Source organism: Canis aureus, chromosome 2 (assembly GCF_053574225.1).
Source record: "Canis aureus isolate CA01 chromosome 2, VMU_Caureus_v.1.0, whole genome shotgun sequence".
NCBI classification, from domain to species: domain Eukaryota; kingdom Metazoa; phylum Chordata; class Mammalia; order Carnivora; family Canidae; genus Canis; species Canis aureus.
Genome location: NC_135612.1, coordinates 40,546,101 through 40,573,696, shown reverse-complemented (window position 1 = coordinate 40,573,696; position 27,596 = coordinate 40,546,101). Strand labels below are relative to the sequence as shown.

The 27,596-nt window shown below is 49.0% G+C and overlaps 1 protein-coding gene across 2 annotated transcripts in view; it reads right to left on the bottom strand.

The window, feature by feature from the left end:
- PCSK6 (proprotein convertase subtilisin/kexin type 6) overlaps positions 1–27,596 on the bottom strand; it is a 185,709-nt gene that overhangs the window by 4,458 nt on the left and 153,655 nt on the right. The window contains exons 14-20 of one of the 2 annotated variants that reach the window (XM_077869348.1): positions 20,190–20,369; positions 19,990–20,028; positions 14,237–14,339; positions 12,866–13,062; positions 11,230–11,317; positions 8,616–8,719; positions 3,457–3,586 (exon numbers count right to left, since the gene is read on the bottom strand). In XM_077869348.1, coding sequence (XP_077725474.1) covers positions 3,457–3,586; positions 8,616–8,719; positions 11,230–11,317; positions 12,866–13,062; positions 14,237–14,339; positions 19,990–20,028; positions 20,190–20,369 — 841 coding nt within the window. The remainder of the gene's footprint in view (positions 1–3,456; positions 3,587–8,615; positions 8,720–11,229; positions 11,318–12,865; positions 13,063–14,236; positions 14,340–19,989; positions 20,029–20,189; positions 20,370–27,596) is intronic. The other variant, XM_077869356.1, reaches the window with a different exon arrangement.

Here is a 27,596-nt window from a genome sequence, read left to right as displayed (position 1 = left end):
TGGGTCACGCCCTCGGCCTGGATGAGAGGGGGGTTTTATTCTACTAGTGCAGGGTGCCCCCAAACGAGTTCAGGCCCATAGTCTATACTCATAAATGGGTAAATCCCACGGGCAAACTTGTCCTTCTCATGTCTTTCTCCTATAGCGAGAGCCTGGCCACTACCCCCATATAACCTGGAGGGGAGGGTGGGGCCTGCTGTGTTGGGACCCTGGTTCTGTGCACTTTGGGGAAACCACTAGGGTCTGGTCCATCCTGCTGTACCTTCTGGTGGCCCAGCCACAGATCCCTGGTGCCACAGCACAAGGGATGACTTCCCTTGGGGATCCCTGGCTTCTTTTACAGATCACCCCTGTAGGACCAGAACTAGGGCCTAGCCTAACTATTCAATGGGAGGAGGTGGGGGTCAGTCATCCCAAAGCCTGGGGGCCAGTACTTCCAGGCCGTGGCCACGGGCTGCTTCGATGCAACACTGAGTGGAGCACGCCAAGGTAGAGGACCACCTGCATACGGCTTACCTTCTCCAAATATAAGCTCACCAAGCTCGGGGGGCTCCCTTCTAGCCCCAAGTGGGAATGCAGGTATGTCAGTTTTATATGGCTGTGTAACACACTAACACAAACCTGGCAGCTTAACACAAACACCATTCAGGATCTTCCAGTTCGACAGGCAGAGCCCTGGGCAGGCTCTGAGTAGCTCCCTGCTCAGGGTCTTATGAGGCCCAGGTCAAGGAGTCAGCTTGGCCTGGCCTTGGATGTGGAGGCCCCAGCTCAGGGGAAGAATTGGAAGAATCCAGCATTATGCTGCTCCCAGGGAGGAATGATACCCCTCCAGGTGACACCCCGCCCCCCCCTGCCCACAATTGCCTTGAGGTCCTTGCTTCTCTGAAAGACCCTCTTGGCTCCTTTCTGCCCTGCAGAAAGGCAGGGAGGGGGCTTTCCAAACATCTCTGGTTCTGTCACTTTCTATGGTACCTACATCCCCCACAAAACACCATGGCAACTTTGCCCTGCCAAAATCTGGAAGGACAGGCATGCCCACTGCAGCCCCTCTTCCATGGCAAGGACCATGTCCTCTTCTTTCTTTTTGCCTTCCTGCTGTTCTGGGTGACAGACAGCAAGTCTTGTCACATTTCAGTCTGGGCACAGAATAAAGCAGAAGGCATGCCTGAAGTCTCTGCCCTGGTGATCACCTGGGAGGGGTGGAGAGAGCAGAGAATAGTGGGGAGGACCGGGGGAATGAGAGGCTAGCTTACCCCTCAGGCAAGTGCCCCACCGAATTGCTGTCTTCAGAGAGGTCCTTGCTCCCTCTTCTGGGTCCTCTTACTAAGCTTTGGGGGTCTCCAGTGCCTCTTTTGAGATCTTTGTCATGGACTGTTTTACACTTTGGGCCTCAGCTCCACCAGTCTTCTAGGCATCCTGGTTGCCGACCCAGCAGGCCTGAGTCCCAGCCTGGCTTTTCCACAGAGCTGCCCCAGGCCTGCCAGCAGGGGCTTGCCACGGCACTACTCAGCATCCTAAGGCCCGGAGGAGGCCAAACCCAAAAGCTGCTGCTGTCTGAGTGGGGAGAGGCCCTGCAAAACCAAGCAGACCAAGACTATTCTTCCTAAAGGAGGAATCCACACAGAAGGGGTCTTCGGAGCCAGGGGACTCTAAAGACAGAAGCTTCCTAAAGGCTGACATTTTACCACCTCAGGGCCTTGGGCAGGGCTCCTCCTGGGTATAGCCCCAGTACTGGCCTCCCCTCTCTAACTGAAAGCTTTTCCTCCTGTGGAGGTAAGCACCCAGGAAGCTGCTGTCCTCTGATGTCCAGGAGGAGCTTGGGGGGCTGCCTACCTCCTGCCTTCTAGGCTAGGGAGGCCATAGTGTCTAGGTACCCCGCAGGGGGCTGGGGGCCACGTTCATGGGGATGCCCAACATCCTGTGGGAACCTGGGCGTCTGACAAACGAAAGTGATTATCACTTTCATTCCACACTCTTCCTGGGCTGCTGTTCTTAGTACAATTACCCTTGAACCAGTGGGGCTGGTTAAAATGAAACACTTACTTCAGACACACATGCCGAGGACCCTATGCAGGACTCAGCAAGGCTGGGTGAAGGTGGCAAGTTTCCTATTTCAAATCAGCTCAAAAGAGGGGGCTGATGCCTGCACAGGTACGTAAATCCCTCAGGACCTTCTTTTGTGAGTCAAAAAAGTGCCAGGATTTGGTCTCTCATGGGCTGACTATGGGGTATTGTTTGTTTGTTTGCTTGTTTTTGTCTTAAGAGAATAAATTGGAACCCAGAGCAGGTCTCAAACAGCCTGGGGAGGCAACCCCACCACCGGTCCCCAGCCAAGAGGAAGACAGGGCAAGGTCTCCCTAGCCCTGTTGTAATATGTGCCTCCAGGGCTCCCTTGTTTTGAATCTGTTTCAGAAGGAAGGCCCCTCCCCCAGCCCCACAATCATTATCATCAAGGCCACCTTGCAACATCTCATTATTGCTCTTACCCTGAACGAGACAGGCTGCCCTGCCTGTCCTGGGATTTAGGTTATGAAGTCCCGAGGTAAGGCAATAAATATTCAGCAAGACAAGAGGACACCCCCAAACAAATGGCTTCTTCTTTTCACTGCTCACGTCCAATGAGAAAGGGAAGGAATGCCACAGGGTTGGAAACCACCACACAAGAATGGTGCACGACGCAGACACATATGGGAAAGGAGAGAGGAGTTACAGTGTATGTTCACTGGCTGCACAGGGAATAATTTTAGAATGAGGACATCATCTGAACCTAAATTTTCTCTATCTAATGTAAAATAAAAAAAAGAAAACAACAACAACAACACATGGTTTCCTTAATAACCACCAGTGTGAAGGGTTCCTGGGCTGTGGCACAGAGAGCTCCTGTGGACTTGGCTATGAGGGTGCAAGTACCGCCAGGAAGGCACCTGTGTTTCTGCTTCCTGTCCCATGCCTGGCACTCAAAACTTATTAAATGAACAAAGGAATGAAAGCCACCAACAAATTGTGACCTTGGCCATCACCAACTGCAGAGGTCTCCTCCGTCATAAATGGGTCCCAGTACCCCCACCGTACCTGCTGCAACCTCTGCTGTGGCGTGATGTGGCACCCTCCCCCAGCCCCAGGGAAGAGGCCATCAGACTTGGCCCTCTGGCTGTTCCTTTGCTGGCAGAGGCAACCACCATTGTCTGGCAACTTTTATTTTTAAAGATTTATTCATTTATTTGAGAAAAAGGGAGAGAAAGAGAGAGCATGAGGGGGGGGGACAGAGGGAGAGGGAGAGAGAGGATCTCAAGCAGACTCCCTGCTGAGCATGAGACTCAGTGTCACAACCCTGAGACCATGACCTGAGCTTAAATCAAGAATTGGATGCTTCACCAACTGAGCCACCCAGGCGCCCCATCCATTTCCCAGCAATCTTGGTCCGAGCCAGGAAGACCATCTGAAAGGATTACATACCTTCGGCACACTTTGTGGGGCAAGCCCGGCATCTCCTCTGGGTAGAAACCTTCACCACAGGCCGGCACACATTTCCAGTCTTGGAAGTGGAAGTTTGCCGCACAGTGTATACATTCTTCTCTGCTGGGCCCTGGGGGGTTCAGGGGTAGAAGCAGATGTCAGGGACCATCCACCTGTTAACACGCTCCGAGCCTGCCACAGTGCCCTGGGGATCTGGGGTATGCTTCAGACACCCCATGTCCACCACTATAGCTAGGGGTCCCAGGTGTCCACCCTATGCCTGCACTGGGCCATCCTTGCCCACATCCCCATTCCATAGGGAGGGATACAGAGGTGTGAGCCAAGCTGAGCCTGCTTCCCACTGCCTGTGCCACGTCTGATGGCCCTGATTCCAAATGCTTCCTTGCCCACTTCTTTTTGCTAGAGGCAACCATGTGTGGCTCGGAACAGTTAAAATACGGCTGCACCAAACTGAGACATCGTGCAAGCACAGAATATATACATACTGGATTCCAAACAGTGTAGAAACAGGATAGAAAACTGCTTGTTTATTTTTTATGTTGACTATATGTTGAAATGATAGTATTTTAGGTACACTGGATTAAATAAGATGTTATTATACTTATTTCTGTCTATTTCTGTAGGAAATTTACAGTTGTATCAGTGGCTTACATTGGCAGTTTGCATATTTCTTTTGGGCAGATCACCACTGTAGGATGTGGGAAAAGTGACAGAAGGGATTTGGGGGGGGATGGTGTTGACAAGTAGTTGGTGTGGATAACCAGGACGACAGATAACAAACAACTAAGGGCTTACGGAGTGGGGGTAGCAACTCAAAGAGACAAAACCTCCAAATGAAGGCCCAAGAGTCAAGAGGGAGAACCACGTGGTTCTCATCAGCCTGAGGCAGACATTGGTCTAGAATGAAGAAACTGTGCTGTCTGCTTGCCTACCTGTCCATTTGTTCATTCATTCATTTAACAGCAAGTAAGCGCTGGTGTCTACTCTGTATAGACTCCTCTTCTCCTCTACTCTGAGGAGCACCCAATGGGACATCAGAGAGAGCAGCGATGTGGCCGCTGGCTGATAGCTTAGGGGGTTGAATAGGGGGAAGAAGTCATCTTAGATGCTTAGGTGATCACAGTCCCTTGCTAAACTTCTTCCTCTAATTTCGCTATGGTCTTGGCTGAGGCCTGGCAGCTAAGGCAGTGATATCTGGCTCTCTTCCTGGAATAGCTTCTGGACTTGGCAGGGGCCTCTTGGCTGTGTCAAGGGAAGATTCCCTTGCAGACAGGGGTCTGTCTGCAAAGTGGTTTCACCAGCCCCAATGCTCGGTGCTCTGGAGGCTGGTTTTATCTCTCAGAACCACAATGTTAGGCTTGCAAGGGAATTCTGAGCTCATCTAGCATTGTGAGTGGGATGCAGAAGCAGGAACCCTTAGGGGTCATGGAGCCTCTGTAATGAACAGCTGCCCACCCACCCATAGCCTCCATATGGGATGTCCTCCTTCCTTCACTGTGATGCCCCACAAATGTGTAGGGTTTCTGTCCAGTTTATGTTGTTCTAGATGCAAGATCGCTCCTGTGCTTTGGCCACCCCTCCATCATTTATCTCCAGACAGCATCCAGGATTGGCCATTTGGCCTTTGGAAACCCAGGGCCTCAGGGGCTGTGTGGTCCCTGTGGCCGTCTCCACTGGGGCCTTCCCTGCTGAATCCTGTTACTCACATTGCCCTGCCTTGGCCACTAGGGTCCTCAATGTCTAGGAAAGAATACTAGTTCGTATTTGTACAGTTGACCCTTGACCCAACACACAGGTTGGGGCACTAACCCCTCCATGATGTTGAAAATCTACATATAATTTTGGATTCCCCCAAAACTTAACTACTAATAGCCTACTGTTGACCAGAAGCCTTTCCGATAATATTAAGAGTCAATTACCACATATTGTGTATGTTATGTGTAGTACAGCCTGCATTCTTACAATAAAGTCAGCTGGAGGAAAGAAAATGTTATTTAGAAAATAATAAGAAGAGAAAATACATTTACCATACTGTATTTATCGAAAAAAAATCAACATATAAGTGGACCCATGCAGGTCAAACCCACATTGTTCAAGGGTCAATTGTACTTAGTTAGAAGTTCAACGTATTAAACTGTAAAGCAATGAATCATATTCAGCTGGGGAAGAGGAAAAAAGTTCTGTAAACAGATGGTGGTGAGGTGCAACGCAAATGTACTTAATGCCACTGACGTGTACACTTAAAAACGGTTAATCTGGTAAAACTTGATGTTTATGGATATTTTGCTGCAATTAAAAAAACCTAATTAAACACAAATTTTCGGGCAGCCCCGGTGGCTCAGCGGTTTAGCGCCACCTTCAGTCCAGGGCGTGATCCCGGAGACCTGGGGTCAAGTCCCACGCCTGCTCCTCCCTCTGCCTGTGTCTCAGCCTCTCTCTCTCTCTCTCTGGGTCTCTCATGAATAAATAAATAAAATCTTTTTTAAAAACACACACACACACACACACACACACATTTTTCTGGACAAACTATTTTCACAATTACCAAAAACTATGAACTTTATAACCCACAGTCTCTTAAGGATTCTGGCAAATCCCAAGTCTTTACAGGCTTCAGACACTTGAACAGCACCCATAGATCCTAACTTTAACAGCAGGATGGGTTTTGCTTATTCGGGACTCGATACATCATTTGTGGGGCTGACTGCAAAGTGAACATGAGGGGTACTTGCTCAAAAGGCAGAAGAATGTGCCATAAAGGGTACTGATATAACATGCTTTCCTTGCTTCTGCAATCTCTCTATGCAGCTGTCATGATGCTTTTATTTTATTTTTTATTTTTTTAAAATATTTTATTTATTTATTCATAGAGACAGAGAGAGAGAGGCAGAGGGAGAAGCAGGCATCATACAGAGAGCCTGATGTGGGACTCGATCCAGGGTCTACCAGGATCACGCCCTGGGCTGCAGGCGGCACTAAACCGCTGCGCCACCGGGGCTGCTCTGTTGTGATGCTTTTATCTGCTATTTCAAGCCTTTCTCCCTTGGGCAGAGGCCTGAGGAAGGGATGCCCAAGGTAAGGGCCGACCCTCACAACGACATGGGGTGCCACCCCTCAGCTCATCAGGCATATGCTTTATCCGCTGCTCAGTGCTGACCAATGTGCCATGCCCCAGCTGGGGACAAGTTGAACCAGGTACCTCTCTGTCCCAAAGGTCCTTTACAGCAACCCACAGCTATCAGGCAACTCCAACGAGTCACATCCTCTGTACCAAGACGCTGGGTATGTGGACCAGGAAATTGGCAAGATGCTTATTTCCAGCCAGTCGCCCACCAAATGCCCTGGGGCACTGCCAGTCCCGGATGGAGACATGCCACCAGGCCCACTCTACACTTGTACCCGACCACAACCCTGCCCATGACCATGTCCAGGCCCCTGTCCTAGGGATGGGCAGCAGTAATCACTGACTGGGGGCAGGGAGGGGAAGGCTCAGTGGGCGAGGCCCTTAAGGGGGTGGAATGCTGACAACAGCTACTTCAGACACAAACATCTGATGTGGAGCAAAAACCTCCAGGCAACTCAGAGCTGAGAAGTGGGGGGTGGACGCATGCAACTCAGGAGCTTAGGAAGAAGCCAGGCAGGCAGGCACAGGGAGGAAGAGAGGGCCACCCCACCCCCTCCTGCCAAGACAGCCTTAGACCTGCACACCATTGAATTAAATGCCTGAAGTGACAGAGCAGCCACTGGGTTGAGATGAGAGAAACTGAGCAACTCTGTAAAGCTGTTTGCAACAGGCTGTCTGGGGATGTGGTAAACGAAAATTGAATTATTGAAATCAAAAGCATTGTAAAGGCACATTTCTGAATTTTAAGGATTTGAGTGACTATGAAATTTAAATAAGTAACATTAGCCATGCTCCTTAATCAACCTGGGGTAAACAAGAAGACAAAGGAAACAAAGAATAAAAACGAGAGCAAAAGAGTAAGAGGGCAAAGGGCTAGGAAAAACAACTGAACTGCTGGTGGCTGAGAATGCTTCCAAATACAGAGCTCCTGCTCCCGTGGGCTTGTCCCAGGAGGGCATCACAGGAAGGCACAGCTCCTGTAGGCTTTGGGGGCACTGGCCTTTGCCACAGCCCCACTTCCTCTGGCACGGCCATGCCTAGGAAGCACAGCCTGCCCACAGGGGGCTCACGTGGCCACAGGGGATGGGGTGGGGGTGGGGGGGCAGGTGGGGGAGGCTGTGCCACTCCTGCCAAGTGCTGGATCAAGAGGGAGGGTCAAGAGAAGACTTCACCTAAAATGTATCCAAGCCCACAAACTCATAATGCACTTCAACATCTAATGCAAATAACTCTGCAAACAGGAAACCCCATAAAACGAACACATTCTCTGCTCTTCTGCATAAAAACGGTGCCTGGGAGACATCTGTGCTATAATCTTTGTAGGAAATTATAATACACATAAAACTGTTTATAGAAGTCTTTTCCTCTTTGAATAAAATGTTCCAAATAAGTGAAGTTAGGTACAAAGAAGAAAGACTATGTTTTTAAAAAGGTTCCTTCACTTCACCACCAGGATCTGCCCCCATTTCTCTGAATCTTTATAGTCTTGCATCCGAGGCAGTGTCTTTCTGCAGAGAGGGCTGAACTTCAGGCAAAGCAGCTCCTGAGCGGTTCAGCTTCCTTATGTGGCCCCCAAGCATCCGTCTCCTGGCTGGGTTTCTAATGCCTGGAAACCGGGGCTGGCTCATTAAAGGGTCTTAACGATTTTCCTTTATTTTGAATTTTTTAAATTGTGATGAAAGGAACAGAACATCAAATTTGCCATATTAACCATTTTTAAGTGTACAGTTCAGTGGCATGAAATACATCCATGCTGTCAGGCAACCATCACCACCATTCATCTTCAAAACTTTTTCATCTCCCCAAACTGAAACTCTATACCCATAAACACTAATTTCCCCCTCCCCCACCGAGTCTCCTGGAAGGGCCCCTATGATTTAATGTTGCAATACCCAGCGAAGCCCTTGGAATCCTAGGGCTTTCCTGGCTTCAGGACAGTTGGCCTAGAGTCCGTGACCCAGGTCCCAACCGTCTGGCATAATGAAAGCAAGGCCCCTCCAGGCGATGAACTCACCCACACAGGTTTGGCAGGTGTGATGGCATTCCCCACATTTGATTAGCTCAGAATCAAAGTAGGTGCCCGGTTCACAGTCTGGAATGCAGCTGCCCCGTGCAAGGCTGTTGAAAAGGGAAAAAAAAAAAAAAAAAAAAAAAAAAGGCATGTTTTCATATCCCTTCCCAAATTCTAATTAAATTACAATTTGCCTGCAATCGCCTTTCATGAGAGGAAAGGAAAGTCGCTAAAGCATGGTTCTTTGTGTTAGTTGAGGTTCCAAGCTCATGAAAGCAGGGGAAAAGTGGTCCTGAAGCCAGCTGGAGGCCCAGCAAGAAGGAATGCCCCAGACCTGAAAGCAGAACCTCTTCGGAGTCCAGGTGACCTTGGAAATTCCCTGGGGCCTTGGTCCTGGTGCAAGATTACCCAGTGTTTGATACACATGTAGGAAGCTGTCTGCCATTAGACACCAGGGGACAAGTGCTCTGGGGTGTTAGCAAGATCCAGAGAATTCTGTGTTAGTGGTGAGATGTCAGGGGGTCTGAAAGCCTCTAGGCATCGATGGTGGATGCCCGCTCAGGGCTCCAGGGGCCCCTGAGACTGGCAGTTTAATCCAGTCTTTAGTAAGTGATGTTTCCCTTCAAACCCTTCCCACATTTATCCCCCTAAAGAGATGGATGGCCGCGACTCAGCAGCTCGGCTGCTCTCACTGCTTTAACGTGACAGCGATGATTTGAAGCCACAGCTTAAAAGGATATTGGGCAATAAAAGGAAGCTTTCTGTGGATTATGGCTGACGATGTTTTCAGAGTTTGCGTGCCTCTCTGAATGCCTGTCATGGCTGGAACGGCTGCACCAGTCCGTGTGACTACTCTTTGGCAGGCATTTTTGGTCTGTGACACTCTTCCTGACCTGAGCAGCTGACCTCCTTTCCCCTACAGGACCCACAGAACCCAGAAAACAGCTCCTGGGACTCCCCAGCGCTCCCAAGGCAGAGAGCAAGTTCCAGTGGGTTGGACCCACAAAGCTTCCCCACCACCCCCGACACCTGCTTGGGGTTTGGGAGCCCGGGGTGGGGGGTGCCATCACAGCTGCCTGTTCCAGGCCACCAGCTGTGGCCACCAGCTCAATGCCACTGTTCCCTTTGGAGACCTCCTTCCTTGATTGCTTCATCCTCCTCCTATTAATCCTGCCTTGTCCAGCTAGCGAGTTTACATGACCACAGGCATGATGTGAGACTCTGGGGGGGGGGGGGGGTCCTGCTTCCCTTTCCTCTCCCCTGACTCCTGGAAGCTTGGGCCATGGACCCTCTTCTGATCTTCTCTGTGACCTGGAGGAGTAAGGGCAGGCTAAGGGGAACCCCATGAAGGCAGCGTCATTACACTTCCTCAGAAAGTCTCTCTCCCCAGTGACTACAATGGGAGCAGTATGATCAACATTGCAGGGTGCCTAGGCAGCAGGTTAAGAATCTGCCTTCTGCTCAGGTCTTGATCTCAGAGTCCTGGGACAGAGCCCCATGTCAGGCTCCCTGCTCTGCGGGGAGTCTTTCCCTCCCCCTCCCCCTCTTTATGCACACTCCTTTGCTCTTTCTCAAATAAATAAAATTTAAAAAAAAATGATTTCAAAGTCCTAGGTTGCTGTGAAGATTTAAATGAGGCAGTATTGATGACAGCACCTGGAATAAGTACTGGTAAAATTTTTCTCATCCCTACTTAGTCCAAAAACATTCAGCTTTGCTGGTGAATTCCAGCTCAGTCAGCATCCTCATCACCTGGGAACCTGTTAGACATGCAGAGTGGCAGGCTCTGCTCAGAGCTGCTGGAGCAGAATCTGCATTTTAACAAGAGCCCTGGTGATTCTTTGCATGCACTTGTAGGGGCGGGGGTGGGGAGGGGAGGGCACTGCTCTCCGTGACCCTTCCCTTTCTTTCCTGGTTCTAGTCCCTGGACTCTGGGTGTGTTCATGGCATAGTTTTGAATAGTATGTTTTCTAAACTCTAGACAGTAACTTGGAGGCAGAGGTAGTATATCTTTGGTTGCATTAAATGGGCTAAGCAAACATTTCAAAATCTTCCAACAAAAATCATTAACCCAGTAAAATGTTTTTAAAGTAGACGTGTGATGAGCTTGGTGGAAGAGGGAAAACCAGGAATCTAAAAAGCATCCCGAGGGAGCGAGCTCCCAGAGCGGGAAGGAGATACCAGAGCCAGGAAAAAAAGATAGTGAAGGCAGAAAATGGAGAGGGGGCGAGGGGCTTTGCAATGGGGCAGACTGGAAGGGGCACAGGAGGGCGTGCCATTACTGGTGCTTAAAAACGGGAGCTCCGTTAGAATCTTCACCTTTCCAGCAGCCACCCTGCTTTATATGATAGGGTTGCTTCTTGCTTTCAACATTCCCCAAGTTCTGCATAAGTGGTAGAGATTTTGCCTTTCCTCTAACTTTCAATTTTAAACATCGATCTCCAAGTGGAACTCTGGTTTCTACAGACTCGGACTCTTTACCCTGAAGGGCTTTGGGCCTTTGCTTTGATCTTTTAGGAAAAAGTCGCCAAAACTTCGTAAAACAGTGATAGAAACAAACAAACAAACACCACAGACACTCTGCTATTCTTCTTCGGGTCTGAAGGCAGGGTTTTACCTGAATCCTTCTTTACAGACAATACATCTTTCTGGTTCATCAACACACTTTTTACAGCTTGGGTGGCATTTAAGGCAATTTTTCTGACCTGGAGGAAAAAGAAGATGAGGAGGAGAGAAGGGGGAAGAAGAGATGTGAATCCATTCTGGGCAAGGAAGACTGGCATTTCAAAGCAGCGTTGATAGAACAGCTTGTCACCGGTGTCTGCCTCCAGGCAGGACGATGGAGTAATAAAACAGCCAGAGGTCATGGCCAGACCGCAGGCCCACGTGTGGGATCACAGGTGTCTCTCCTCTCCTTTCTGGAGTAAATTAAAGCCCTTACACAACCTCGAGGCTTTGGAGGTGGGCCCTTTCCAGAGAAGACACGCTCTGCTTCTGTTTATTTCAACCGGGAACGAAACCAGTTCCTGGCTGATGGAGCAGAGATTAATCAGGTGTAAGTCTTCATAAGAAAAAAAAAGTGACTGGGTGCAGCCTGCAGAGGCCTCACAGCTCTCCGCTGGTGCCTTCACAGGGGACTTTACTGAAGACTTGGTAGTTACAAACACAGACATAAAGGACGCCCATCACACCTAGGTTAATGCTGGGAGAATTTTGCCTGTTATTATCTGGTCTTTCCTTCTGGCACCTCATTGACGCCACCTTGTGTCTGGGCCTGGAAGCGAAGGGCTGCTTGCTACCCCTCTGGGTCCCCTCCTAGGGCCCCCATAGGTGGCATGACACACACGCAGCAGGTGTTCAGGCAGGACACTGGATCACTGAAGGTGGCTGATTCTTGCTTTGGGAGCAGGGTGGGGATGAAGGAACCTCAACCCGGAAAACAGGTCTGGCTGGCAGCCTAGGGCAGGTGTTTACAAAGGCTGTGAAATGCATCTTGCCAGATGATTGGGTTTTTTTCCTCTAAAGACATTCCGGTTATTTGGTGGCTTTGTATGTCTTTAAAGACTTCCTGGCTCCTTCTCTATAGGAGGAACTGTAACGTCATAGGCTGGATCAATGATCCCTCCTGCACAGCAAGGGCCTCTGTGGGAAGGCTGTGACCTACACAAATCACCAACGTCAAAACAGTAGCTTCTTTGAACTTGAGAACTAGCCTCCATCTGTTTAACCCAGACCCTGTGGCTGAAGCCCTCTTCTGTGGCTTCGGTGAAATGCGGGCATGGGTCCTGGGCCCCAGAGTCCCACCCATCCACCCACCTTCCTGGGCCTGGTGGAATGGCAGGACACCTGGCACACCTGGCTTTGCTGCTCTGAGTTCAAGTTCCACCCGTGCCATTACTAGTTAGGGGCCCTCTGCCACCTCTCAGCTTCGTTTCCCCATCTGTAAGACCAGGAAAGCATCACCCACCTCATAGGGGTGTGGTCGCTACCTGTAAAATGTGCCACAAAGATCAATGCATCTCTTCTGAGCCTAATTAACTCTGGCCAGTAGGCTCCTTTTTGTTTTTGGAGAACTGAAAACCTTCTGCCCGTACTCGATTCCCGAGTTCAGCTCTGCAGCTCTTCCTAGGAAGGGCCTTCTCCCAATTTCGACTACCAGGTCCATAAGCTGGTGCCAGATTCCCTCTCTGATCCCAGCTCCGAGAGAGAGGGGGGCTGACTCATCATTCCTACCCACACAGACATGCACTTACTTTCGTCAGCATAAAATCCAGCAGGACAGAACGTCACACAGGTGTTCATCTCCTGATGGTGATAGAACCCGCGGCGGCAGGACAGGCACTGGGTTGGGCTCCTGCCCGAGCAGGTCTCACACCCCTTGTAGCACCGGCGACAGCGTCTTGCTGCCGTGTCCCCAAAATAGCCCAGAGGGCACACACTCACGCATTTCCTGTGGGAGCAGGAGCCACAAGAGGACCTTTCCAAATCACCCCCACCACTACCCTTAAAGCCCGCAGCAAAGCCGGGACCTGGGGGGCAGGGCAGCTAGCTGGAGAGGAAATTCTAGCTGGCCTCTGCAAATCCCCACCCCTCCCCACCCCTGGTCAGCAAAACTCGGAGGGAAGCAAAGGCCCCAAGGGTGAAGGTTAAATCACTGATGCCCCTTGTCATGGGGAACACATGGAGAGATTCCTAAGTACATAGGAGAGGGTCCCAGACTTGCATAAGATTCAGGGAAGAGTTGCCTTTTAAAGTCTCCCCAGAGGAGGTGCTCGGTGGCACCTGGATGATGATATTTGACTTTTGGAATATTTACCTCTGGTAAAGCCTCGCGGCTGATGCCCCTGGGGAGCTAGTCTCACTGGCAGTGAGTAAAAGCAGCAGGCTGGCTACCTTCATAAGACGAGGGTGAGTGTGGCTGTGTTTGGGAGCTCTGGGATGGCAGGAAAGTCATGCCCGGCCTTGTGTCACCATGTGTGGCCACACCACCAACTGGGCATTCAGGGATGGGAGCCCCCCCCAGGCTGGGCCCGATGGGCTTTTAGAACAGTCCTGACCTCTACTGTGACATTTGTCTATAGGTCCCAAGTGGCCAGCCTTGGCATACTCAGGATGACCCATTTTTGTTTAACCAAATGGCTAGAAAACATTTTATAAGCACAGATACCACACTGCCACAGCTTTTGATTTCTCTCTCACAGGCATGAATTACTCATATGATGAGGACAAAAAGGTACTCAAACTTGGGCAACCTGGGTGGCTCAGCGGTTTAGCACTGCCTTCAGCCCAGGGCCTGATCCTGGAGACCCAGGATCGAGTCCCACATCAGGCTCCCTGCATGGAGCCTGCTTCTCCCTCTGCCTGTGTCTCTCCCTCTCACTCTCTGTGTCTCTCATAAATAAATAAATAAATAAAATCTTAAAAAAAAAAAAAAAAAAGGAACTCAAACTTATACAACCCCAAAGCAGTAAATCTCAGTGGAATTTCCTTTTCAGGGGGGTATTACATTAATTCATAATTAGGGCACCAGGCTGTGGGGTGCTAAGAACACAGCTGGAAATAGGTCACCTTAGCACCCCTCTGAGGGGCTCCAGGACATGCAGTCAGAAGCCCCAGCACTTTACCTGCTGGTCTTGACGTTCCCCAAGCTGAAGTGGACACAGTTCAGGCACTGGTCTGCTTTGGGGCCATCACAGCCCTTGTCACCACACTCCGGATGGCACATACCTTAAAGAAACAAGCATTCCTTTCACCCATAGAGATGCTTTATCCATCAAATGCAGTCCCCTAAGACCCTGTGTCTGGGTCTCCCAGCCTTAGAGGGGCAAGAGAAGCTTTCCTGGGGAATGGTGGGGCCACTGAGGCTGCACGACCAGACACTCAGCTGCACGCAGTGCCCACCCCCACAGCAACCTGGCTATGCTGAGAGCTGACCCTAACTCAGCTCTGACACTCTGACCCAGTGTCAGAGGTTCTGATGACTCAAATGGCAGTGCGAGAGAAAGGAAAAGAGCTAGGTGTAGGTGGGGACCCGGATGCACAAGGAGATGAGCAGTGTGAGATACCAGGAGAGAGGTCCAGAACACCCTTCTTCAGGGCAAAACCCTGCATTGGAGGTCGTGATCTTGGGACCAGCCAATTCTCTTGATTTCCAAGGTGAAGGACCAGGCAACTCAGTATGGGGCATTGAGCATATCAGGCAAGCTGCTGCCAAGCAGTGATGACCTGACAGGAATTAAGCAGGAAAAGTGGAGGAGAGGATGCCCTACATGCATTGGTGGGAACAGGATGGATTTGCAAGCTCAAGGCCACCGGGAGCTGCAGTTCCCCGGTGGAGAGAGGATGGGCAGGGCTGGCCTCACACATGGACTGGGCCCTTTCCTGCAAACCTTTTGGGCTTCCCTCCCACTTGGCGTCCACAATAGGCCACCCTGTCTTCTTCCAAGTCCCCTGTGATCCCTAAATTCTGACCCAGGGGCCTGTGTGTTGTTGGACCAGCAATGGAGAGAAATACGGGGAGCTGGGTGGACTCCAGCAAGACTCACTCTTGCAGGCATGCCACACAGAGAAGCCCAGTTAGAAATGCCTGGTGTCCCATGCCTGGGTGGGGCAGGTCCACAGGTATCCCCTTCACCGGGCCTAAAGAACGTGACCACAGCACGCTGAGGAACACCACTGCAGTGAGACCCCTGCCTGCCTTAACCTCTGGGCAATGGCTTCAGAAAACCTCCCCGTGTGGGGAGGGGCCCAGTGGGGTGTTATGAGGGCTTTTGGGTCTTCAGAAGAAAAAAAAAGCCTTCTGTAAGGTTAGAGTTGTTGGAAGGGGTGGGAAGCGAGTTCAGAAGCAAAAGAAGAGGTGATCTGCTGGCCACCAGCATTTCACGGGGATGCAGGCAAAGACAAAAGTCCCCATTCTCTGCTGCTCACAATGGGTCTTTGCTGAGATGCACAAAGCCCTCTTCATTCCTCCTTAAAGGGCCTGCAGACCTTCCTAGTGTTAGACCCGGTTTATTTTGCTTCCCTCCCTGAAGGTTTACGGCTGTTGATATTTCCAAAGTTTTCATTGTGGGTCCCACTGTGAACCCCTTTCAAAGCTGTGTTCATCCCCAGGAGCATGCTGGGCTGGGGTAGGGAGGGCTCTGGAGTTGGTGCCTCAAGTCTCAGTTCAAGCACAGGGCCCGATGTGCCCAGAGCTTATCACCGAACCCACCCCCACCCCCACCCCTTTCCCCAGCTCCAGACTGTTGGGCTATTTTGCTGTCTGCCACGCTGAAGACATATGAGTTAGACTACTGGGCCTTCCCACCCTGCTCCTCCTACAGCGGCCCTGAGGATACACCACGTTAAGGACCAGCTGCCTTCTGTACTGATTTCTCCTAAAGACCAAGGGAAGCAGCAGGTCTGTCTTGTTTGATAAAATAAAGGAAATCTGGCAGGAACAGGGAGGAGACAGACCAATTTCCCCCACTCTTTCCTGGCACCGGACCCAGGAGCTCCACAAGACAGGATCTGGACTAGGGTGTTTACTGCTACATTCCCAGCACCTAGAAAGGCATTTGGCATAGGGCAGGTGCCCGGCTCAAGGGTGATAGAATGGATGAAAGAAGAGTGGGTGGAAATTGGGGAACATCCACAAATAGAAGGTTCTAGAATGTCCCAAGAGAAGGATAGTGTTAGGGAAGGCCTAGTTCATGGTATTTGGACTGGACTTTGCCCTCTTCCTCCCTCCTGAGGCCTCTCTGTGGTGGAGAGTTTAGTTAATAACCTCAGGGGAGTCCTGTTCAAGGCTGGGGTCCACCCAACATTGAAGGCAGCAAAACCTCGACCTGGCATTGGGCGTCTAGCTAACTGGCTGGGTGCAGCCCCCAGTGAATAGGCTCAGATGAGTATCTATAAGCACCCTCTAGTTCGGCCATCTACGTGAGTTGTCTCAAAAAGCCCAGTGTCAAGATTCACCTCTTAATGAAGTGTTCTCGGATTCAATCTACTCAGCTGGCTGTCTTAACCCACTCACTCCATCATTCCTAAGATTATGAGTCTTTTTTTTTTTTTTTTTTTCCCAAATGCTGTAACGCATTCCTGGGGTAAGCATCTATTCCCAGAGCTCCAGATATGAGGGGAGCCATGATTCATGCACTGACTAGCTGTTGACCCCCCATCTACATGGTGTTAGAACATCACAGGCTCATTTGAAACCTCTACCTTAAATATTTCATGAAGAAAACCCAGGAGTGAGAAAACCTTACAAACAAATGTTAGAAAGCAGCTTGGGTGTTCTAGAAGGCCTTTGTCATTAGGTGGTGCTTCGGCCAGTGTCTGGAGGAACAGAAGGACTTACTAAGTATCATGATCTTTCCCCTGACATTCCAGGAAAAGTGGGCTAGAACCTCACGGGCAAAACGTTAGACATGAAGCCGATTGCAGGGGCAGAGGTGCTTGACTGCACACAAGAGTTGTGGATGAGGGGATCCCTGGGTGGCTCAGAGGGATCCCTGGGTGGCTTGGCGGTTTAGGGCCTGCCTTCGGCCCAAGGCATGATCCTGGAGTCCAGGGATCGAGTCCCACATCAGGCTCCCCGCAGGGAGCCTGTTTCTCCCTCTGCCTGTGTCTCTGCCTCTCTCTCTTTCAGGAATAAATAAATAAAATCTTAAAAAAAAAAAAAAAAAAAGAGTTGTGGATGAGAATGCCAAACTTCACTACAGGTCTGGTCTCCCTCCTGACAGCCTGTAACCTGGGCCTCAATGCTCCTGGGCAAGGGCTGATGACTATGTCTATGACCCGACACGGTACTGTACTGGACATGTTACGTGTCCTGCATATTAACTCCCCTGTGCCTGTTGAGCTGTCCTGGAATGTGTCCAGGCAAAGGCTGCAGGGGCTCTTGGCTCCCCTCAGTCCTGTGTGGCTGACCACACTGTCCCCAGCTATCCTCGGCCCATGCACCCTGCCTTCCTGAAGCTTGGGCTTCCCTTCTTCTTCATTACCAGTCCTTCCCTCGAGGCCACTCTTTTATAGCAGCCTAAGCACCTCCCCGGGGCCTGCTACCATCCTCATTCCCCAGCCCCCCTACCTGGAATCACCTAGCATGGCCTCCAAGCACCCCCAGACCTGCTGAATCTGCCTCTAGGATGTGTGGGTTACTGGGGTGGCCTCACTCACTGCCATGCCCAGTGCTCTCCAGGGGCTCTAGCTATTCCTCAGACCCCAGGCGGCTCTGTCCCAGCATGCAGGCCATCGCCACAGGCTCTCCAACTTTAAGTACCTCAGCCACTCATGTTTCCCTGGCACCCTCCACGGCCATGCAGCTACCGCACTTCCTTCCTGCTGGACCCGCCAGCCTCCCAATCTCCCAGCCCTACTCCTTCCTACGTTGGATTTCCACATGCTCTTTTACCTCAGGAAACCCAGAATTCACCACTACCATGGACTTCCACTAGCTATGGCCCTGGGGGCATAACTGTGGCCACCTCCTCTGTCCCCATTTCCAGGAGCAATGCTGGCTGAGAATATGACTGCTGCCCATCTGCATCATGGCTAACCTCTGCCTGGGCAGCTTTCCCACCAGCGCTGGGGAGGCACCCAACACCCCGCACAGGAGTCCTGTTCCTTCTTGGTAGATGGTTTGCCCGCTACCACCCTGGGATCCTTGCCGACTGTCTGGGTTGCTGAACTCCGTCTCTGCCCCTTGCTCACCTCTTCCCCTTTACCTCTTGTCCCTGGGAGAGCTGCCCCCCCCCATCTCTGCCCTCATTGCAGTGCTGTCCTGGGGCCCCCAGTTTGCTGCCCCTGGGACCACTGCTCCATCAGACTCCCCCACCCTTTCCTGATGCACAGGCCCTAGGTGGAGAGCACACCAGGCTGTGCTCATCATCCCCATGTACCTCTGTCCATGGCCAGCTCTCTGAATTCTTGAGAATCTTCTCCCCCATGTAACCACCCCTGCAAATTCCTGCTTCAACCCATCTTACTTCTGCTAAAACTGCTGATAATAATCATAGGCCCACTTCAAAATCACCCTCTCTTTCCCTGAGCTTCTGCACTGGGGTTTATCTGGGACTGAGCTTCTCCTACAAGAGGCATGAGATGAGGAACTCCATCCCACAAGCCCTTGACCGTGGAATCTAACATGGTTGCTTCCTCCTCCTCCCCCTCGCTCCCTCCCTTCTTTCTCCTTCTTCTCCTCTTCTTCTTCTCTCCCACTGCACTCCATACCACGCACCTTCCTAATCTCATGCCTCTCTTGCTCTTCCCCTGTCTCTGGCTCTTCCTGCTATTACTGGTCTACCCGTCCCACTTGCCCCAAGACTGTAGGACCTTCCCTGAGAGTCAGGAACACATCCTATTCCCACAGAGACACCCTGTATCCATCTAGGCCATACTTGGGGGAGACTAAGTCACTTGGGCTGCAGGGCAGTCTATTAGTGAGATTCCAGGACAGTGTAAGGTTAGAGTCAGTAGCAGATTTTAGGTGAAAAAAAAATCAGTCCTTTATTAATAATTACTGAGTCTTGCCATCACTTATAAATCACAGGGGGAAACAGAGCAGATTAGTCCATACATAATTCAATGCTCCATTTTAAAGGAACTGTAGAAGAAATTTAAAATTGAATCAACCATAATTTATGTTCAATATGTATTGGTGGAATTCTGTTTTGTTACTTTTCTTTTTTCAGAAGCTATTAGATAACTCAAAACATCAATATCCTTAGATATCAGCCATCATTTATCAAGCAGCTGTAATATTTGGCTAAGGAAAATATGCCCAACCAGAAACACTTGGTTTCTCACAAATCACTGTGGGATGGTTCAGAGAAAAAGGAACCTAACATGCTAATCATGACTGTGCCTGGCCCAGTGGCTGGAAATATCTGAAGCCTTCTCCAGACTGCCATCTCTGTGCAGGGGGCTGAAAGGCCAGGACCAGGCCCTCTCCCCAACCCTGACAATGGTACAGCTGGAGAAGAGGGATTCATGTAAGGCATATTTACTTCCTGTGAGATGCTTAACCTGGTTTTGGTGACATCAGTATCTACATAAGGTCTTGAGATCTTGCCCTGGGTCTTCATCTCAGCCCTCAAGGGTGATCAAGACCTCTACTGCTAGTGCCTTTCCTGGCTATGTTCATTCAACCCAACCTTCCTGGGCCCATTAGGACCCACATCCTTCCCACCTTCTGGCTACAGGCACAGAAAGTGGATGGACTTGAGAGGGTCAAGAGGCTGAGGCCAAAGATGAGGGACTTTGAGGGTAAGAGGGGGGGACCCAGGAGGAGGCTCACTTGCCATGTGGCGAGTCCCAGTTCTGGTTGGGCATATAGAACCTCTGTTTCTCCGCCTGGAAATGTTAGAGAATACTTACTGGTTTGAAGCATACTTACTGGTCTGTAAGATACTAGGAGAGCCGTGGGTGGAAAGAGCTGTGTGAGTGCAAATTACCATCATTATTACAACTTCCAGAAAAGAAGGAAGACCCACTATCATAATCCCCACCTTTGGCCAGGAATGGCCACATTTAAGAGCCACGGTGGAAAACCAAAACTCAGAGGCTGGCCATCAACTCTGGCTACATGTTCATTACCTGTGTAGTCCTCTTCATCCTCAGGAACCTCGGTCTGGGGCAGTGACAGAGCAGACTTGGGGGACTCCAGCACCGGGGCTGAGAGTTCCAGCATCCGAGAGCGTGACTGATGGGAGCTGAAGGTGGTGTAAGGATGCTCTGCTGTGCCATACAAGATGAGGCTCCATTCTTTCAATTTCCCTGAAAGATACCAAGCCCAGGGTCACTGGCCAGTCATGAAACCTCCCACGGAAAGCTCCTGAGGTCCTTGGCCCAAGGCCTCCCGCACTCACAGAAGTGCCAGGCACAGGGGTCCCACTGGAGAGCTCCGCCCCCACTACCTCCCTTCCCAGTCACCCAAGGACCAGGGCCTTGTTCTCTGTACCCCCACCCCCACCCTGTCTCACTGCAGCTCCCCCAACTGGCTCTCTTCCCCTTCTTGGAATATCCATAGAGTGGATCTGGGGCCTGGCCCCAAGCCTTGCCCCATCTGCTTCCAAATGGGACAGCTGGGTTACACCAAGGAGTCCTGCTATTTGGATCAATCACCCAGACCACAGGAAGACTGGTCTTGGGCTCCTTCCTGTGTAGCCAGCATGGGTGTGCAGGGAAGTGTGATGAGGTGACAGTGGTTGTGCAAACCCAAATGTCCCTAGAGGGTGGGTGCAGGGAGGATGTCCTTAAGAATGGCAAGATGAATGGCACAGATGCCTGACTATGTGGGGGTGGGGGGCGTGAGAGGTATGCGGAGGGCAGGAGCATACCCAGCCATGCTCGGGGTGGAGCAAAGAGAAAGTGGGTGGAAGAGACCCACCCCCTGCCATCGACCTTCATGTGGGAATGATGCCCCATGCTGCTAGGTTTTCCCAGGGGTAAAGAGAAGTGGGAAACCTGGCCCGCAATTTGCAGGTGAAATCTGTGATGTTAAAAAACAAAACAAAACAGGGGATCCCTGGGTGGCGCAGCGGTTTAACACCTGCCTTTGGCCCAGGGCGCGATCCTGGAGACCCAGGATCGAGTCCCACATCGGGCTCCCGGTGCATGGAGCCTGTTTCTCCCTCTGCCTGTGTCTCTGCCTCTCTCTCTCTCTCTCTCTCTCTCTCTCTGTGACTATCATAAATAAATAAATTAAAACAAAACAAAACAAAAAACACTTCAGGGGCCCCTGGGTGGCTCAGTGGTTGAGTGTCTGCCTTCTGCTCAGGTCATGATCCCAGGGTCCTGGGATGGAGCCCCATATCAGGCTCCCTGCTAAGCAGGGAGCCTGCTTCTCCTTCTCCCTGTGCCTGCTGCTTGCCCTGCTCATGCTCTGTCTGTCAAATAAATAAATAAAATCTTTAGTAGACATGCATGTGGACCGACCCCGGTGCAGACCACAGGTCTGGGCATCTCTTCCTTAAGATCATGTCCCTGAGCATTCAGAGCAGTGAGACCACGTTGAGGAGGTCACCACTGCTGTCCTTCTAGTGCAAAAGAGGGGCCAAGGTCCAGTGTGACCAGCAGGGGACACACTCCTCACGCTCATGGACTCACTGTAGCTTCAGGCCCACACACAATCATCTAGCTGTGAGCCACTTCAATGAACCCTTGTGACCAGCCACCGGGACCCAAGCTGGGAACAGTGTCTTTGCCAGCTTCATATCTGTGTCAGCTGGGACAAATCTCTGTCTTCCTCTTCATTTTCCATCATTGGTTTTATTGGCAATCAGAATGCTTTAGGTGAGGGAAATTAGTGCTCTCATTCTTAACTATTGATTTATGCTTTTATTGTCACTTCTGCTCATATTACTCTACTTCTTTGCTCTGAATGGCAGGCCATCTGCCATTAGATATCTGCCTATACACTATTTTTGCAATGTGGATGGTTCTGCTGGTATAACTTGATACTTTGTTTGAATCCCAGGAATATCATACTCTCCCTAAATCCTAGAACAGGAGGCTCCCGCTTGTCCACATACTCCAGGAACCTCTGAGCAGTAATCCATACTGGAGGTGCTACGTGGAGGTGCTACGTGGAGGACAGAGGCAGGACTGCACATACTAGGCCACACTCTGGTGCTGCTCTAAGTGGTGTCTGATGTTGATTCAGTTACACAACATGGCACATACCACACTCTAGCTAACCAAGGTCCTAAACCCCTCAAAGCCTGCAGCCCTCCAACTTCCCAAGTCAGGCCCTGCATCACATGGGCCTCTCCCAGCCTGGCCAGAGCAGGATGATGCAGGTCCTTCAATTTGCAAAAACATTCCTGAGCTACTTGCTAGTACACAGACTTCCAAAGGGCCTGGTTCTTCTAGACACTCCAAGGCCATTTCCTGAACACATGCCTAACATGGACCACACAGTTGATGGCACCATGAGAAGTACTTTGCAAGGGTACAAGTGCAGAAAACACAGTCCCTGGTTACGAATTATCATCTGTTCTCAACCTCTGAAGACCAAATTAGAGACACATTTCAAAACCACAAAGGAGCCTGGGCACATTAACTGCAGGGCAAGGAGCTGATGGAGGCAGAAGCATGAGGACCAACGACAGGGAGCAAAGCTCTGTAAGCTGTCATTTGAGTCAAGATCTGTTTCCACCCTGTATCATGTCTCTAAAAACACCCACCAAAGGGTGTTGCCACTGAAATTAGGTTCATATTTTCAGAAACAGTTTGGGTAGGACAAAAAAAGAGAGGCCACTCTGAGCTCAGGATCAGCACCCCACCCCATAGAGGGAGGGAGCGCAGAAGGAATTACAAGAAACCAAGACTGTAGATCCTAAGATTTCTCATCACAAGGAAAAAAAAAGAATCAAAGATTTTTTTTTCCTTTTGCATGTGTGTGTGGATGTACATCTATATGAGATGATGGATAGTAACCAAACTTATTGTGGTAACTGCTTCACAATTTATATAAACCAGGTCATTATTCTGTACACCAAAAACTTGTGCAGTGCTGAGTGTCAGTCATATCTCAATAAAACCGAAAGGAAAAAAGGAAAAGAAATTTAAGAAACTAGCAGTAGGAGCTGCCTTGAAGGGGAGTTTAGGGTTCAGGAAGAGAAAAGAGACTTCATTTTTACTGTATTCCCTTGGGGACTGTTTTATTTTTTTTAAGCCACAGCATATATAATTTAAGAAGAAATTTAGTTTAAGGAAAAAAAAGTGGTTGTAGAGTCATAGAAAAAACATTTAAAAAACTGTAGTATTCAGGGCTTTTGGTTTATGTTTCTGAATAAGTAATACATACGAATAGCTCAAAGTCCAAAGGTGTAAAAGGGGAAACAGCAGAGTCTCCCTCCAGCCCCGTCTTTTGGCCACCATCTCTCTTACCACAGGTGATGCACTTACTCGTTCTTATGCATCCTTCCGGAGGCATTTTATTCTTTACCAAGCAAGTATGAGCATATGTGCATATATCCCCCCCTTCCCTTTATTAACACACTGCGTAGAACCTTCTGCACCTTGCTTTTTCTGTGAACAATACATATTGGTGACCTTCTCATCACTGCATCAGAGAGATGTTGAGCCATTTGCTTAATGGTCCCAACTGATGGGCAGTTAGTTTGTTTTTAATTTGCAATTACAAACAGTGCTGTGGGGCGCCCGGGTGGCTCCTTCATTAAATGCCTTGGCTCAGATCACGATCTCCCTGTCCTGGGATCAAGTCCCTCACTGCTGTTCAGCAGGGAGCCTGCTTCTCCCTCTCCCGTTGCCCCTCCCTCTGCTCCTGCTCACTCTCTCTCTCAAATAAATAAATAATCTTAAAACAAACAAACAAACAAACAAACAAAACAAAGCCCAAACAGTGCTATAACCTTGGTCACAAGAGGAGGGATCCAGGGAGGGAGAAAGAGGTAGAAAAAGATAGAAGTTCCAGTGTGTGACCAGGTTCCCAGTCCCAGCTCCTTCCATGCTCACCATCGCCAGAGTCTGCCCTCGCTTTGGGGAGACGAGACATATAGGCATAGAAAAAAACACAGAAAAATAGGAGATCATAATGGGGGGGGGGGGGGGGCTATGCCAAACCAGGGACTGCATCCATCCTCAACAGAACTGCAGGAGGATTTCAAAATATTGGCTTGCTTTTGACAGCATTTAACCAGAAAATATTCTTCACCATTCAAGATACTATGCATGCTTGTTCAAGTTTACCCTGACAAAAACTCAACCGCTACCATTAATTCCTTAATTTCCAGGAGAAGGGGTCTTAAAAGATATCCAAATTCTTTGGTTTTTCTTCCCATCAGATTCCTGAGACTGTAGAAGAAAGAATGACAAATCCACCTGCTTAACCACTTGGGGCCGGCACCACCAGGATTCTGCCTCCAAATGTCACCAGCAAGCCCAGGCAACAAGAATTGTGTGAGAGGCAGACGGTAATCCTGGCTGATGCCAATAAATGGCTTTATCATCATTCACTATCTTCAGTGCAGCGTTTCCCCTCGATGAATTGAATTGGTAATGAACAAACAGGATTATTCCTATTATTCAAAGGAAGAACCAGCATTAAGGGGAGACTAAGGTTGAATTCACCAATAGGAAAGTACCAGCAGTAATGAAGCTTTTCTCTGTCCGGCATTTTGAATGAAGCATTAAAAATCCTTGAGAGGGGAATTTACAATTGGAGACAAAGAGGGTAGAAGTGGGGGAAAGGTTTTGTTAGGCTAAGGACTCTGAGCTAATACTTTAGAATTCTTGGGTTTTCTTTGGCCATAAGAAGTTTTAACAATAAAGAATTTATTAATCCTCCCCCCACCCTTATATTGAAAATATGCAAAAAAAGAAAAAAAAAAGAAAAGAAAATATGCAGGGAGCAATTCTTTAGTCAAAACATAGTAAAGAAAGAGATGTCTGGAAAAAAAAAAAAAAAATCACGAAATACTTTTCAGTTTCACCCCCTAGTGGAAGTTTTTTTGTGAGGGCCAAAGAACCTGATTTGCAAAGTTTATGAAGTTTAATGAAGAGGATTTGGTGAAAGGAATAAAGAAAGCTTACCACCCTCTGTTTATAAAAATATACAAGAACACTTTAAAGGGGGGAATTTATGGTATGTGGATTATATTTCACTATACTTCAATAAAGCTATTATATGAAATACTGTGAATATATATATTTATACACACACATGAGTCTATTATACATACACAGAGAGAAACCCAACATTCACTCAATAAATTTAACACATCATTAAAAATGCACTTTAGACCCACATTATGGCAACTAAAAGGGAGGAAAATAAAGGGAATATAGGAAATGATCTGGAAAGGACAAGGAAGAGTGTACACCTGTGTGTGCTCACCCTCAGAGCCCAATGTAAGACAGGGTAGATGATCCTGTAGTCATAAAAACCATTAAAGATGATATTTTCAGTACCAGGAAAAGGATCTAAGAATCCTAGTTTCCAGTGTTCATTTAAATGAAGGGTAGAGGGCTCCTGGGTGGCTTAGTCAGTTAAGAACCTGTCTTCAGCCCAAGTCATGAGGGATTGAGCCTGGCATCAGGCTCCCTGCAGGAAGCCTGCTTCTCCCTCTGCCTAGGTCTCTGCCTCTCTCTGTGTCTCTCAAGAATAAACAAGATCTTTAAATAAATAAATAAATAAATAAATAAATAAATAAGTAAGTGAAGGGTAGAAACAAATACACATTTGGTGAAGAATAATTGTCCTGTACAGCAATGTACAAAATCGCATTTTCTTCTTTTTTTTTAACAATTTTTTAAAAGATTTATTTATTTATTTATGATAGACATAGAGAGAGAGAGAGGCAGAGACACAGGAGGAGGGAGAAGCAGGTTCCATGCCGGGAGCCCCATGAGGGACTCGATTCCGGGTCTCCAGGATCGCACCCTGGGCCAAAGGCAGGCGCTAAAGCGCAGAGCCACCGAGGGATCCCCAAAATCGCATTTTCCTTAATGGCACCAATAAGGTTAGATAGGAAATGCTCAAATACCATCTTTTTCATATTTTTTACTTTTTTTCAAAGTAATGAATTAATAGTTTGCCAAGTCAAGTAAGCTACATAGTTTTTTTTTTAAGCTACGTGGTTTAGACCAAAGACAGAAGTCCTTCATGTCACTCGCCCCTACCTCTCTGAGTCCATCCCTCAACACAGCATCTTTTCATACTTTGAGCATGTGTTCTAGCATTTAGTACCACATTGCTTGATTAAATGTTCATATGCTATATCCTAGTTTCTCAGTTTTAGACACCATCCAGTGACAACCTACCTAAGACATGGAGAAGCCCCACTCTCACACCATCCCTCACACACTCATGTCCTCTCCAAATCGCCAACACTCTGTTAACACCATTTCTTACTGGGTCAGCATTTTTTTTTAAATTTTTTATTTATTTATGATAGTCCCACAGAGAGAGAGAGAGAGGCAGAGAGACATAGGCAGAGGGAGAAGCAGGCTCCATGCACCGGGAGCCCGACGTGGGATTCGATCCCGGGTCTCCAGGATCGCGCCCTGGGCCAAAGGCAGGCGCTAATGGGTCAGCATTTAGTGTCTTCCCCACCCCACTCTCATTTCATTTTGTGATAGGTCTTCTAACCTATCAATTGACTTTCTAATTTTTGCCTCATGTTTAAATTTTTCAAGGCATTGATCTGGTTCTTCCAATGTTCTTTTCTCAAAATGAATAAATCTGTTCTTGTTTTATAGATGAAATATTTTCTTTTATCTTCCCTGAGGACACCTAGGAGATAACAGAATTTATATCCTGGTCTCTGTTTTAGTTCTTGGCACAGAGCTCCTGAGAACCTTGTCATTTCCTGATTGGGAAGAGCAATAGGAGGATCTTTTGTTATAATATTTGCCTTTGACCCTGTTCCTGACTCAGTACTAACATCCTTGTAAATTCCTAAGTGATAAGAGCACTAGGAACATCCTTTGTTCTACGAAGGGGACTTGGGGTGGGCTCCTGGATGGGGGCTGGTCACCAAAAGGACCAAGCTACGATTAGAAACTTGGAATTTTCAGCCCTGTCCCCTACTTCTCTAGAGAGGGGAGAAAAATAAAGTCAGTTACTGATCATACCTACATGAGGAAGCCTCCTTAAAATCTCAATAGTATGTGGTATGGTGAGATTCTAGGTGGGCAAACACATCCATACCAGGAGGGTGACACACCCTAACTCTGCAGGGACAGAAGCTCCTGCTCTTGGGACCCTCCCAGACCTCACCCTTCCTGTGTATCTCTTCATCAGTCTATTCATCTGTATCCTTTATTACTTCCTTTAATAAACTGGGGAAGTGTAAGTAAATGCTTCCCGACATTTTGTGAGCTGTCCTAGCAAATCAACGGACTCCCAAGAGGAGTTCTTTAGAACACCAATCTACACCAATCTACAGTAGGTCAAAATCACCGGTGGTAACCTGAACTTGTTATTGGCATCTGAAGTGTATATGAGTGTGTAGGTGTGGTAGGCAGTCTTGTGGG